Below are 13,315 nucleotides of genomic sequence, written 5' to 3' on the forward strand. Positions count from 1 at the left end.
ATCCCAAACATTGTTAAACTGGTTTTGGCCTCTCGTGCATTTTCCCTCCAACCATTGACAACTTTACTTTGGCCACCTAGGTGCCATGCTATGGAATTCCCTCCCTACGCCTCTCATCACCTCCATCTCCCACAGGAGGCATAGCTGAGGTATTAAATGAATACTTTGCATCTGTCTTTACCAAGGAAGAAGATGCAACCCAGGTCATGGTGAAAGAGGAGGTAATTAATACACTAGAAGGTTTTAAAATTGATGAGGTATTGGATAGGCTGTCTGTACTTCAACTTGATAAGGCACCAGGACCAGATGAGATGCATCCAAGGATACTGAGGCAACGGAGAGCGGAAATTGCGGCGGCACTGGTCATAATTTTTCAGTTTTCTTAGACTCTAGTGTAGTTCCAGAGGACTGGAAATTTGCAAATGTTGCACCCTTGTTCAAAAAAGGGTGTAAAGATAAGCCCCGCAACTACAGGCCAGTCAGTTTAACATTGCTGGTGGAGAAGCTTCTAGGAACACTAATTTGGGACAAAATTAATAGTCACATGGCCAAATGTGGGTTAATTAAGGATCGACAGCACGGATCTGTTAGGGAAAATCATGTTTAATTTGCTGGAGTTTTTTGTAGAAGTAACGGGGTTGATGAGGATAATGCTGTTGATGTGGTGTACATGGATTTCCTATTGTCGTATGATACAGTACTGCACAACACACTTGTGAGCAAAATTATAATTCATGGAATGAAAGGGACAGCAGTAACATGGATGCGCAATTGGCTGAGTGACAGGAAACAGATTAGTGGTTAAATGGGTGTTTTTCAGACTGATGAAGGTTTGTAGTGGAGTTCCCCAGGGGTCAGTGTTTAACTTGTATACAACCTTTGCTCTTTCTGATATATATTAATGATCTAGACCTTGGTGCACAGGGCACAAATTCAAAATTTGCGGATGATATGAAACTGGAAAGCGTTGTGAACTTGAAAAGGACATAGACAAGTTGGTGGCATGGGTGGGCAAGTGGCAGATGTGATTAATTTTGGTAGGAATAACATGGAGAGACGATATAACATAAAGGGTACAACTCTAAAGGGGGTGCAGGAGCAGATGGACCTGGGTCTATATGTCCATAAGTCATTGAAGGAAGCAGGACAGGTTGAGAGAGTGGTTAATAAAGCATACAATATCCTAGGCTTTATTAATAGGGACATAGAGTACAAGAGCAAGGAGGTTATGTTTAACTTGTATACAACATTGGTTCGGCCTCAACTTGAGTATTGCGTCCAGTTTTGGGCGCCGCATTTATGGAAGGATGTAAAGGCATTGGAGAGTGTGCAAAGAAGGTTCATGAGAATGATTCCAGGAATGAGGAATTTCCATTTACAAAGGTAGATTGGAGAAGTTGGGACTGTTTTCCTTGGAGAAGGGAAGGCTGAGAGGAGATTTGATAGAGGTATTCAAAATCATGAACGGTCTGGACAGATTAGATTGAGAGAAACTGTTCCTAATCATGAAAAAGCCAAGAACGAGAGGACACAGATTTAAGGTAACTGGCAAAAGAAGCAAGGGCAACATTTAAAAATTTTTAAAGCCGCAACTGGTTAGGATCTAGAATGCACTGCCAGTGTGTGTGTGGTGGAGGCAGGTTCAATTGAGGCAGTCAAAAGGGAATTAGACAGTTATCTGAAAAGGGGGAATTTAAAAAGGGAGGTAGAGAGAAAGCAGGGAATTATAGACCAGTCAGCCTGACATCGGTAGTGGGGAAAATTCTAGAGTCCATTATCAAAGATTTTATAGCAGTGCACTTAGAGAACAGTGGTAGAATCGGGCAGTGTCAGTATGGATTTATGAAAGGGAAATCATGCTTGACAAATCTACTAGAGTTCTTCGAGGATGTAACTAGTACAGTTGATGAGGGGGAGCCAGTGGATGTGGTTTATTTGGACTTTCAGAAGGCTTCCGACAAAGTCCCACATAAGAGATTAGCATGTAAAATTAAAGCACATGGGATTGGGGTAGTGTATTGCGATGGATAGAAAATTGGTTGGCGGACAGGAAACAAAGAGTCGGGATAAATGGGTCTTTTTCCGAATGGCAGGCAGTGACTAGTGGGGTACTGCAGGGATCGGTGCTAGGACCCCAGCTATTCACAATATATATTAATGATTTAGATGAGGGAACTAAATGTAATATCTCCAAATTTTCAGATGACACAAAACTGGGTGGGAGGGTGAGTTGTGAGGAGGATGCAGAGAGGCTTCAGGGTGATTTGGACAAGTTGAGTGAGTGGGCAAATGCATGGCAGATGCAGTATAATGTGGATAAGGTTATCCACTTTGGTAGCAAAAACAGGAAGGCAGATTATTATCTGAATGGCTATAAACTGAGAGAGGGGAATATACAGCGAGACCTGGGTGTTCTTGTACACCAGTCGCTGAAGGTAAGCATGCAGGTCCAACAGGTGGTAAAAAAGGCAAATAGTATGTTGGCCTTCATAGCGAGAGGATTCGAGTACAGGAGCAGGGATATCTTGCTGAAATTATACAGGGCCTTGGTGAGGCCATACCTGGAATATTGTGTGCAGTTTTGGTCTCCTTATCTGAGGAAGGATGTTCTTGCTATAGAGGGAGTGCAGCAAAGATTTTAAGACTGAATCCTGGGATGGCGGGACTGACGTATGAGGAGAGATTGAATCGGTTAGGATTATATTCGCTGGAATTCAGAAGAGTGAGGGGGAATCTCATAGAAACCTATAAAATTCTAACAGGACTTGACAGGGTAGATGCAGGAAGGATGTTCCCGATGGTGGGGGAGTCCAGAATGAGGGGTCATGGTCTAAGGATACAGGGTAAACCTTTCAGGACTGAGATGAGGAGAAATTTCTTCACCCAGAGTGGTGAGTCTGGAATTCGCTACCACAGAAAGCAGTTGAGGCCAAAACATTGTATGTTTTCAAAAAGGAGTTAAATATAGCTCTTGGGTCTAAAGGGACCAAAGGGTATGGGGCTACTGAGTTGGATGATCAGCCATGATCATAATGAATGGCGGAGCAGGCTTGAAGGGCCGAATGGTCTACTCCTATTTTCTACGTTTCTATGTGTAGGGTTATGGGGAGAAGGCGGTGGAATGGCGCTAAGTGAATTGCTCACTCGGAGAGCAGGTGCAGACACGATGGGCCGTATGGCGTCCTGTGTTGTAACGATTGCGATTTTTCCTTTAATATCTACATCTTTGACCAAGCTTTTGGTGCCCCTTCTAAATATCTCCTTTTTTTCTGATTGGTATGAAGTACCTTGGGACATTTTTCTCCATTAAAGGTACTATATTAAATGCAAGTTGTTGTATTTGTATAATCTGAAAGGTATGAGTTATACTGCAATTATCAATTTTTTTCTGATGAAAAGGATGGCGTAACAATATGGAATATTGTGCATTCACAATGTTCAAGAAGCCATACAATCAGTAGTGAATTGAATGACAGTCGGGGGGGTGAGGTAGAAGAAGCAGCGGTTGGAGAAAAGGATGCGGTCGGGTTCTATGATGCACTTTGGATAAAGATTAGAACATGCTTTTAGTAACAACAGCTTTAGTGTGTAAAATAATGAGTAAAAACAATTGAAGCATCAGGAAATACAGTGCAACCTGGATTATTTGTGTTCCATTATCCTCAAAACTGTGCAGTACTTGAAGACCATTGGGGTGTGGCTGTTAACAATTTTTGTTTAAACATTGTTTTCCTGCTATCAGAATCAGTTGATGCAGCCAAAGCTGACCAGTTGGCTGTATTAGATCACAGCTTCTCGTTGTAGGAATCTGCAACTCCAGCCGCAGAACCTGTGACATTGCTGAGAGGGGCTACCTAAAATACTCCAAGACCAACTATGGGTCTCCAGTTATCTGGTCATCAAGCTCCCAATGCTGATTGCAGTGGCTGCTGATTTTTAAAAGCAGTTTAGGAACATGGAACATAGGAGCAGGAGTAGGCCATTCAGCCCATTGAGCCTGCCCCACCATTCAATACGATCATGGCTGATCATCCACTTCAATGCCTTTTTCCCCACACTATCCTCATATCCCCTTATGTCATTTGCATATAGAAATCTGTCAATCTCTGCTTTAAACATGCTCAATAACTGAGCATCCACGGCCCTATTTAGAGCTTGCCTGATTAAACACACTCCTGTGGTGGTGAGGCACCTATTTAAACAGAGAGGCTCACTTAAATGTAAAGTTTACAACTTGACTACATTGTGAGATTGCTGAAGGTTCCTTTACTGCTCATCTTGGTATCTGGGAGAAGTTTTCGGCTGGCTTTCTCAGGTTTATGGTGAATGTGGTAACTAGAGTTGCAAATAGGTGTGTCGGGGAGCTTGGAGCCACAAATCAGCTGATGCAGTCTGTACCAGTTGCCAGAATAAATTGTGATGAATACTTCTGAAGAAAACGTGAGTGGTAAGGAGAGAAGAGCAAGCAACATTGTATAATTTGACTGATTACTTGACAATTTCAGCCTAATAATTCCCATTGTTATATATTTCTTACACTATATCATAAGAACAGGAGTTGGCCATTCAGCCCCACAGGCCTGTTCTCCCATTCAATTAGATCATGACTGATCTATCTCTTAACTCCATTTAACTTGCCTTGTTTCCATATCCATTAATTACCTTGCCAAACAAAAATCTTAACAATCTTTTTGAAATTTTCATTGGACCTAGCCTCAAAAGCTTTATTGGGTGGAGAATTCCAGATTTCTACTACCCTTTGTGTGAAGAAGTGCTTCCTGATATCACTCCCAAGCAGCCTAGCTCTAATTTTAAGCTTATGTCCCTTTGTTCTGGACACCCTCACTAGAGGAAATATTTTATCTTTATCTTCTATATCAAATCTTTCAATCATCTTAAACACCTCAATTAGATCTCTTCATCTTTTATACTCAAGGGAATACAAGCAACCAGTCCTCAATTTAAGCCTTTTAGCACCACTATCATTCTGGTGAAGCTGCACTGCACCATCTCTACAAGGCCACTGTATCTTTCCTAAGGTGTAGTACCTAGAACTGAACAGAGTACTCCAGATGCTGTCTAGCCAGAGCTTTATACAGCTGCAGCATAACTTCCAGTCCCTTTTGAGATGAAGGCTAACAACATAGTGTTAGCCTTTTAAAATTACTAATTTTTAATGATTTTTGCTCTTTCAGTTTCTAGCTTCTCACCATTTAGAAAGTACTTGGGTCTATCTTTTTGTTCGGTTCAGTGTGGATGACCTCGCACTTCTCATGTGGAACTAATGCAGCCACAGTTTTGTCTGCTCACAATCTGTCAGTGTCCTTTTGCAACTTTCTGCCCCATCTACAGTACTTAGTATGCTGCCTAACTTCATGTCATCAGCAAACTTGGATATATGGCTCTCAGTTCCTTTATCTAAGTCATTTATAAATATCCCTGGGGGACATCACTTAACTGATATCCTGCCAATTAGAGTGCATACCCATGATCCTCACTCTGTTTTTACCTCCTAACTAAATTCCTACCCATGTCACAAGGGTAAATCCATGGCAAATCGTGAAAACCATGAATTTATGTGATAACTTTGTGTTTGAATGCAAATTTGCCACCTCATTTAGCTAAATGCTTCTCAAGATATTAACTAAACTTTGAGACTTCAGTTACTAAATTGGATAACCAAAGGCCTTTTGGTTATGCATATTTATAAGAAGCAGTACGTCTTCTCAATTTTAAAGTCAGATTTTCACAAAATATAACTGGTCTTGTGCTATCTCTGGCTTCCCTTATTTTTTAAAAAATAAAACAGGCTGGGAACTATTACAGTATTCATACAGTTCCATTTGTGCCTGAACACTGATATGTTTTGTTAACATTGTCTGGTTCCCTTTGATAGGTAAGCTGGAAACTACATCACTAATTTTGGCTCAAAACAAGATTTTTTGAGGCTTCTGGACAGAGAAACATCTGGAGAGCAATTAGTTTTAACAAATATTAGATAATCCAAAATGAATCTAGAATGGATAGTAGAATATAGCCAAAATAATGAGTGATTTTTGCTTCTGTTAGTCAGATGTCAATTAGAGAACAATAAGGACCATTGCTGGATGACTCGTGCAAAATTGTAGATGAGGGCATGGGAGTTGAACACATTTGGTATCTGTTTTTAATTGTTGAATCTTCTCCTTGTATAGCAGGTAAAAGTAAAACTGATCGATTGCTTACACATCTCAAGTGAAATGGCTAAATTCAAGGGCTCAAGACAGATAAAACATGAGAGCCAGATTCAGTGATGGGAAATAAGTTTCAACTAAAGTTCTAGGTTATGGTCATGCATTACCATGTAAATGGATACATGCTATGGGCTTTCTTTACATTGACATATCTAACTGACTCATGTACCAAAACTTGCCAAATTCTCTACAAAAGTTAGAAAACAGGAAAGCTCAGCCAAGTAGAAATTTATATGATCTAATTTTTGCATGAATTTGTCATATTTGAAGATTATTTGCAATTCATTTCTAATGGAGTGCTGTATATAAATACGTTTTTCAGTTTATTTGAATTTTAAAATTCTTACCTGTTAACCCCCAAATTATCAAAAGTTTATCTGGCTGGCATATGTCTGACTTGAATCTCCTCCCAATTTTCTGCAGAACGGAAGCTGCACGTGTCAGACTGGTACTCTAACATTGTTGCGTGCTTGACCTGAAATCTGGGCAGCTCCACGTATAAATCCTGGGAACGCCTTTAGTTCAGGTTATGCTTCCCCATAAACAGAATGTAATCTTTACAAGGCCTGATAAAAATTGAATGTATGATATATAACAAACACTCTGCCATACAGTGACCTTGTAATGCAGTCAAAATCTGTCTTCTAACACCTATATAAATGCAAGTTCTTGCTTTCTTTGTTATAATCAGTTGTGAGCATTGCACATCCCCAGCTTATACACACTACTGAGTCAGCGGCGCTTGAGATGGCTTGGCCATGTGAGCCGCATGGAAGATGGCAGGATCCCCAAGCACACATTGTACAGCGAGCTCGCCACTGGTATCAGACCTACCGGCCGTCCATGTCTCCGCTTTAAAGACGTCTGCAAACGCGACTTGAAGTCCTGTAACATTGATCACAAGTCGTGGGAGTCAGTTGCCAGCGATCGCCAGAGCTGGCGGGCAGCCATAAAGGCGGGGCTAAAGTGTGGCGAGTCGAAGATACTTAGCAGTTGGCAGGAAAAAAAGACAGAAGTGCAAGGGGAGAACCAACTGTGTAACAGCCCCAACAACCAATTTTTTCTGCAGCACCTGTGGAAGAGTCTGTCACTCTAGTATTGGCCTTTATAGCCACTCCAGGCGCTGCTCCACAAACCACTGACCACCTCCAGGTGCTTACCCATTGTCTCCCGAGACAAGGAGGCCAAAGAAGAAGAGCATTGCACAAACTGCGTTTTTGTTTTAACTTGCTTTAATATTCTTTCTTGATTTGTGTTATGGAAATTGAAATTTTTTTTGGTGTTAAATAAACTTGAAACTTGTAAAATACTCACACTAAAAATGAAACAAATTAATTACATGGTATAACTGACTTAAATTGACAACAGTACTCAATCCTGAAAGTTTTCATAGTTTGCTTTCTCTCTTGTGACTATTATTTTAGTGCTCATAAAGTAGGTTTCATTGATTTTAGTAGAAAGATTATTCCAGTACATTATCAAAAGGCATTTTTTATTGTAGATAGGTTTGTGTATCATGTGAATGAACAAAAGTGTTTTTTTTTTAGAACTTAATACTGTTATACAGTGCAGGAACTGTTGGGTTCATGTCAAAAGCAGAAATTGGGCATGGATTTAGGTTTCCATAAGAGCCCTTGTTTTTGGAGTTGAATAGATTTCCTTATGATGGAAGCTGAGGCCTATGATAGTATATGAGTAATAGGAGGAGGAGTTGAGGCTGTTGAAAAGAATGCAGCTGTACAAATTCCAGAAACAGTTAGCATACAAGTGTAATTCCTGGTCTAGGCAACATCCTTGTATCCAATTTAGTTTTGAGGTAGATTATATATAATTAATGTTCTTGATTAATTGCAGTATAATATTGTCAGAAAGAGGCAGCCATGCATATATGCAACTGCCAGAGCTCTGTGCAAAACTCTCTAGCTTACTGTTGTGACCTTTGCCCATTTGTATCCTGTAACACTCAGTCTGTCTTTGTACTGAAGTTTATTCATGATGGATAAGTTGCCCCCAATCACACATGCTGTGTTACGAAAGGGGAACAGATAAATTATTTTCGGCTGCAGTCAGTGTTTGGAGAGGAAAGAAAAGGAATATAGTAGAGTGTAAGGGAAGCCTGTTTGAACAGGGGCCCTTTGGCATTATGGGGCCAATCAGCAATCTAATAAACAACCCATTCACAGAGATGTGTTGGTTCAAACCTCTTGAAACCTTTTTAGAACAAAATCATTAACAAATCCACTCATTTCTTTAATCAGTGACTACACGAACTAGGAAGAAAAATGTGTTAATATTAATCAGTTGTGGCTAAATTTTTCTGTGCTTCAGCATGTAAACATTGGGTCCCACCCCTTGGTCTTCCAGTAATTTAGTCTCAGCTTTATAAGCAGATGTAATTGCTTGGAGATTGCTTGATGCAGTGCTGTCACTGGGATATTAGTAGTGAAATTGCCTCCCCCTTCACCCTTTCTTCTATCCACTTACTTTGTATTAGACTGACATAGTAAAATAATATGTTGTGATTAGATTGCTGGCTTAGTGTGAATATAAAAAAAAGCTAAATGGGGCCTGCTTTTATTTGTTTCTTCCCTATCCTTTTTAGACTGGAGGCCTTGCGGAAGTGTTTGTAGTCTCTAGATTTGTAGGTCTTTCTATGTGAAAACATCCCTTCCCTCCAGTGCAAGTGATGAAGGATCATTACACTTCAATAAAAAAATAGGTCAGTAGGAGCAGATGGCTCTGAAGCTGCTTTGCTTCATGCTGTGTAATTGTACTTGTGAATGTCATAGCTGACCAGGATGCTCCGAAATGGTGTTGAGCAATGTACAGTGTCAAGTTGAGAGATGATGATGCTCTTTGTTCAAACTAGTGGTAAAGTAGTTATGGTTGATAAATATCCTGGTTTCTTATCCTTGCTGATAAAGGGAAGAAATAACAGTGTGGGTTCGGTGGAGAGCAAGCATTTGGCTCAGTTGCTCAAGAAATGACGTCCATTTCAGGTTCATTGAACTGGAGCTACAAGTACTAACTTGGTCCTGATGAGATTTAGAATGTAGCTGTAAAACAAAAATAAAAGGAGTATTTAGCTCGCAGTGTTCTTCAATCTTCTCTCCTTGTAATGTTCTTTGGGGACAGTTGTGATGGTTCCAACCTTATGGAGGTTGGGATGCACTATTAAATGGTCATCCTGTTGTTTAGCTTTGTCTGAATAGTGAAGAAGTAGGAGAAAAGTAATCTGCCAGACACTCCAGCTGGAATACGCACTTAGTCACAAATGGAACTTGTTACATCACTGGTAATCTGTTTGCCTCGGGGTGAGTGATGAACCCTGTGGCTGTGCTTCCTTTGTCAGATCATTTTGAAAATGTGGCCTGGAATCTGTAAATCTATTGTATTGGCTACTTGTTCATTTCTGAAATCTGGCTTGCAGGCCTTGTTGAACAGTAACTGTAAAGTTATATCAAATATACAATTCTCAATGGTTTACATTTGAAGTGTCACTTGTATCTAACTGCAGTGTTAGCAGCAGTAGAGTTTGGATAATTGCATGTCCAATTATAAATAAATCTAAGAATTGATCTAAGGATGTACTGGATCAATACTTTTGTAGAATTAACATAAAGGTTAGAGTTTAATTTTCTGTTGTGGGCTATGTGTTTACCAGACTGATATTGTTTAAGGCACACTAGTTCTGTAAACTATATTTTCTATAAATAACAGTCCTTTTGACTGTAGTTGAATTTTATCCATAATTCTGCTTGCATATCTGAATGTTAACTTTAAGGATGGTGAGGTTAGGAACAGAATGGAAGAGGTTTTTACATATTCTTGGCCTTACTGTAGCAGATGGAGCGCTCTGCTGTATTCATACAGCTGCCTGCCTGGTGTGGTGACAGCTGCTGTGGCTGCAGTTTGTGTTCTTTTGTTCTTTTGCAACCAAGAATGTAGAACTGAGTAGTGTAATGAAGACTGAATTAATGGGTCAGGTTAGTGCCTGCATTGGTTATGAATAATCTATTGTGTAGGCTGCTCTTGGCACAAACTGTAAGCAAAAGAATGAGAATGTATTACTCAATTTTACAGTCTTAACTTTTTTAACTTAGAAAGCTTAGCAACTCTGTCAGTCTATATAGAGGGAAGTGACATCTAACTGTAATCTTTTTAATTGTCTTTGTGTGTGTCACATTATTCATTCCATTTGTCCCCAATTTTATTTTATTTTCATTTTTTCCTTAGGACCTCTCTCCAGACTTTGCCTGACATTGAATTGTCCAAAAGAAGTAAGGAAATGTGGAGTGACATGCAGGAGATTAGTCATAGGATTTAAGGCTTTGAGGACGTACACCTTGAAGGGAAGCGGTGAGGTGAAGCACAGAATAGTTCACTTTTTGTGCCACTAGGAGAGCTGTGAGCACAAGGAAGATGGCAGATCCTGGTATGCTGAGTTTGTTTGGTGATGATGGGAACATTTTCAGTGAAGGGCTTGAAGGTCTTGGAGAATGTGGTTTTTCAGAGAATCCAGTAAATGCTCTTGGGCAACAACTACCCATGGATCAAGGATTTGGCTCCATGCAGTCTCCCCTCCATCATCCCCCACCCACTCAGACTCAAAGTAAGCTGGCTCATTATGATCATTTTGGTCCGTTTGAACAGCAGAAAATGCATCTGGTAGATCAGCCTAACCGAATGATTGGTAATACTCCTGGGAATGGCATGGCATCGCCTCACTCGCAGTACCACAATCCCTCAGTTCCGCCAGTCCCTCACAGTGGTCCTCAGATGGGAGTGTACCCTACTATGCAGAATGAAAGGTGTGGACAGCAATTTGTAGACAGCAGCTCCATGTGGGGACCGCGTGCTGTCCAGGTGCCAGACCAGACTCGACCTGCCTTCCAGCAACAGCAGCAACCACAGCCGCCACCTCAGGGGCAAGGGCATGCTCAGCATATGCAACAGATGGGGAATTACCTGACACGTAGTGATTATTCATTGCAACAGCACAACCAGCCTCAGCAGCAGAGGGTGAACCAATTCACTCAGGGTCAAGAGGCCCTCAGTCAGGGAAATCCTTTCATGGGAACTTCAGGACCAGGCCACTTATCTCACATGCCCCAGCAAACCCCCAATATAGGCCCTTCCTTACGTCACACTCCAACCCAACAGTACCATCCCCATCCACCTCCCCCCAATTCTCTCCATGGAGATTCCATTGCTCACAGTCCTAGATTCTCCCCTAATCCTTCTCAACAAGCTGGTAGTAGGCAACAAAATTTGAACTTCAGTTCACGTAGCCAGGCAGTACCTTCACAATCTGTAAGTAGCTCAGGGCAGTATTCACAATATCCTTACAGTAACATTAATCAGGGATTGGTTAACAGTAATACAGGGATCAATCAAAACCTAGGCCTTAATAATAACCCATCTGTGAACCAATCAATACCCCGCTATCCAAATACTGTGGGATTCCCAGCTGGCACTAGCCAAGGACTAATGCACCAGCAGCCTATACATCCAGGTGGCCCACTTAACCAAATTAATGCACAAACTATGCACCCCACACAGTCTCAGGGAACTTATGCTTCTCCACCTCCAATGTCACCTATGAAAGCTATGAGTAACCCAGCAGGCACACCTCCACCACAGGTTAGGCCTGGCAGTGCTGGAATGCAGCTGGAGGTTGGAAGCTATTCAAACATGCCCCTGCCTCAACAGCCACATCAGTCCCCGGGTACCATGGGACTTGGACAGAGGAGCATGGGTCCCAGAAGCATGCAGACACAACAGTACATGAGTCCTTCTGTACCAAGGGATATTGGCAGCCTTCCAAGACCAGTCGGTGCACTGGGTCCCAGTGGGAATCATGCAGATCAGGTGATGCAGGAACGTCTAATAGCTGGCCAGCAGCACCCAAATCAGCCTTTTCAGCCTCAATTGCCAACTTGTCCACCTGTGAAACAGCATCCAGCAGTGCATCATCAAACTTCTCCTACACCTCATCAACATCAGCCATGGGTACAGTCACAACATTCTTCACCTAAGGCCACATTGCAACAAGTGCCTGCCCAACATCAGGTGAGTGTGTGTATGTGTATGTAAATTATGACAGAGTATCCAAAATGTGCTTCATTGCTGCATGTTAATAGCTGTTAAAAGTATAGAAAGCTATCAAAATATGCATTGAGTTGTTTAGCATGAAAATCATTGTGAATTAAATAACGGAATTTCCAACTTGTATGTTGCTTGAGATTTTATTTTTTAAACAGCAATGCAGCTTGGCATTAATGCTTTAGGCAAGCTTGAAAATCTACAAATTAATCTGTGGTTAAAATGGAGATCACTTTCAGCATGCAAATCCCAAGGTAGATTATTTTTATGTATTTTGCTATTCTGGATTAAATGTTCCAGAATCACAGAATTGTTACAGTGCAGAAGGAGGCCATTCAGTCCATCATGTCTGCACCAGCTCTCTGAGCAATTCATCTAGTGCCACTCCCCTGCCTTCTCCCTGTAACCCTGCACGTTCTTCCTTTTCATATAACAGTCAAATTCCCTTTTGAATGCTTCTCAATTGAACCTGCCTCCACCACGCTCAGGCAGTGCATTCCAGACTTTAACCACTCGTGTGAAAGTTTTTCCTCATGTCGCTTTTGCTGCTTTTAACAATTATTTATAATCTGTGCCCCCTTGTTCTCTATCTTTTCACAAGTGGTAACAGTTTCTCTCTCTCTACTCTGTCCAGACCCCTCATGATTTTGAATACCTCCATCAAATCACCTCTCAGACTTCTCTTCCAAAAAAAACAGCCCCAACTTCTCCAATCTATCTTCATAACTGAAGTTCCTAAACCCTAGAATCATTCTTGAGAATCTTTTCTGCATCCTCACTAATACCTTCAGATCCTTCCTAAAGTGCAGTGCTGAGAACTGGATGCAATACTCTGACTAAGACTCGTGTCTTCGACAAGTTCAACATAACCTCCTTGCTCTTGTACTCTATGCCCCTATTAATAAAGCCCAGGATACTGTGTACTTTATTAACCGCACTCTCAACCTGTCCTGCCACCTTCAATGACTTATGCACAT

At 41.2% G+C, this 13,315-nt stretch overlaps 1 protein-coding gene across 4 annotated transcripts in view; it reads left to right on the top strand.

Moving 5' to 3' along the window:
• The window catches only part of chd7 (chromodomain helicase DNA binding protein 7), a 277,383-nt gene that overhangs the window by 25,692 nt on the left and 238,376 nt on the right, over positions 1-13,315 (top strand). For all 4 annotated transcript variants that reach the window (XM_068031895.1, XM_068031894.1, XM_068031893.1 and 1 more), the window contains exon 2: positions 10,470-12,305. In XM_068031895.1, the coding sequence (XP_067887996.1) occupies positions 10,656-12,305 (1,650 nt within the window). In that variant the 5' untranslated portion in view covers positions 10,470-10,655. The remainder of the gene's footprint in view (positions 1-10,469; positions 12,306-13,315) is intronic.

The sequence above is a fragment of the Heterodontus francisci genome, chromosome 5 (assembly GCF_036365525.1).
Source record: "Heterodontus francisci isolate sHetFra1 chromosome 5, sHetFra1.hap1, whole genome shotgun sequence".
Lineage (NCBI taxonomy): Eukaryota > Metazoa > Chordata > Chondrichthyes > Heterodontiformes > Heterodontidae > Heterodontus > Heterodontus francisci.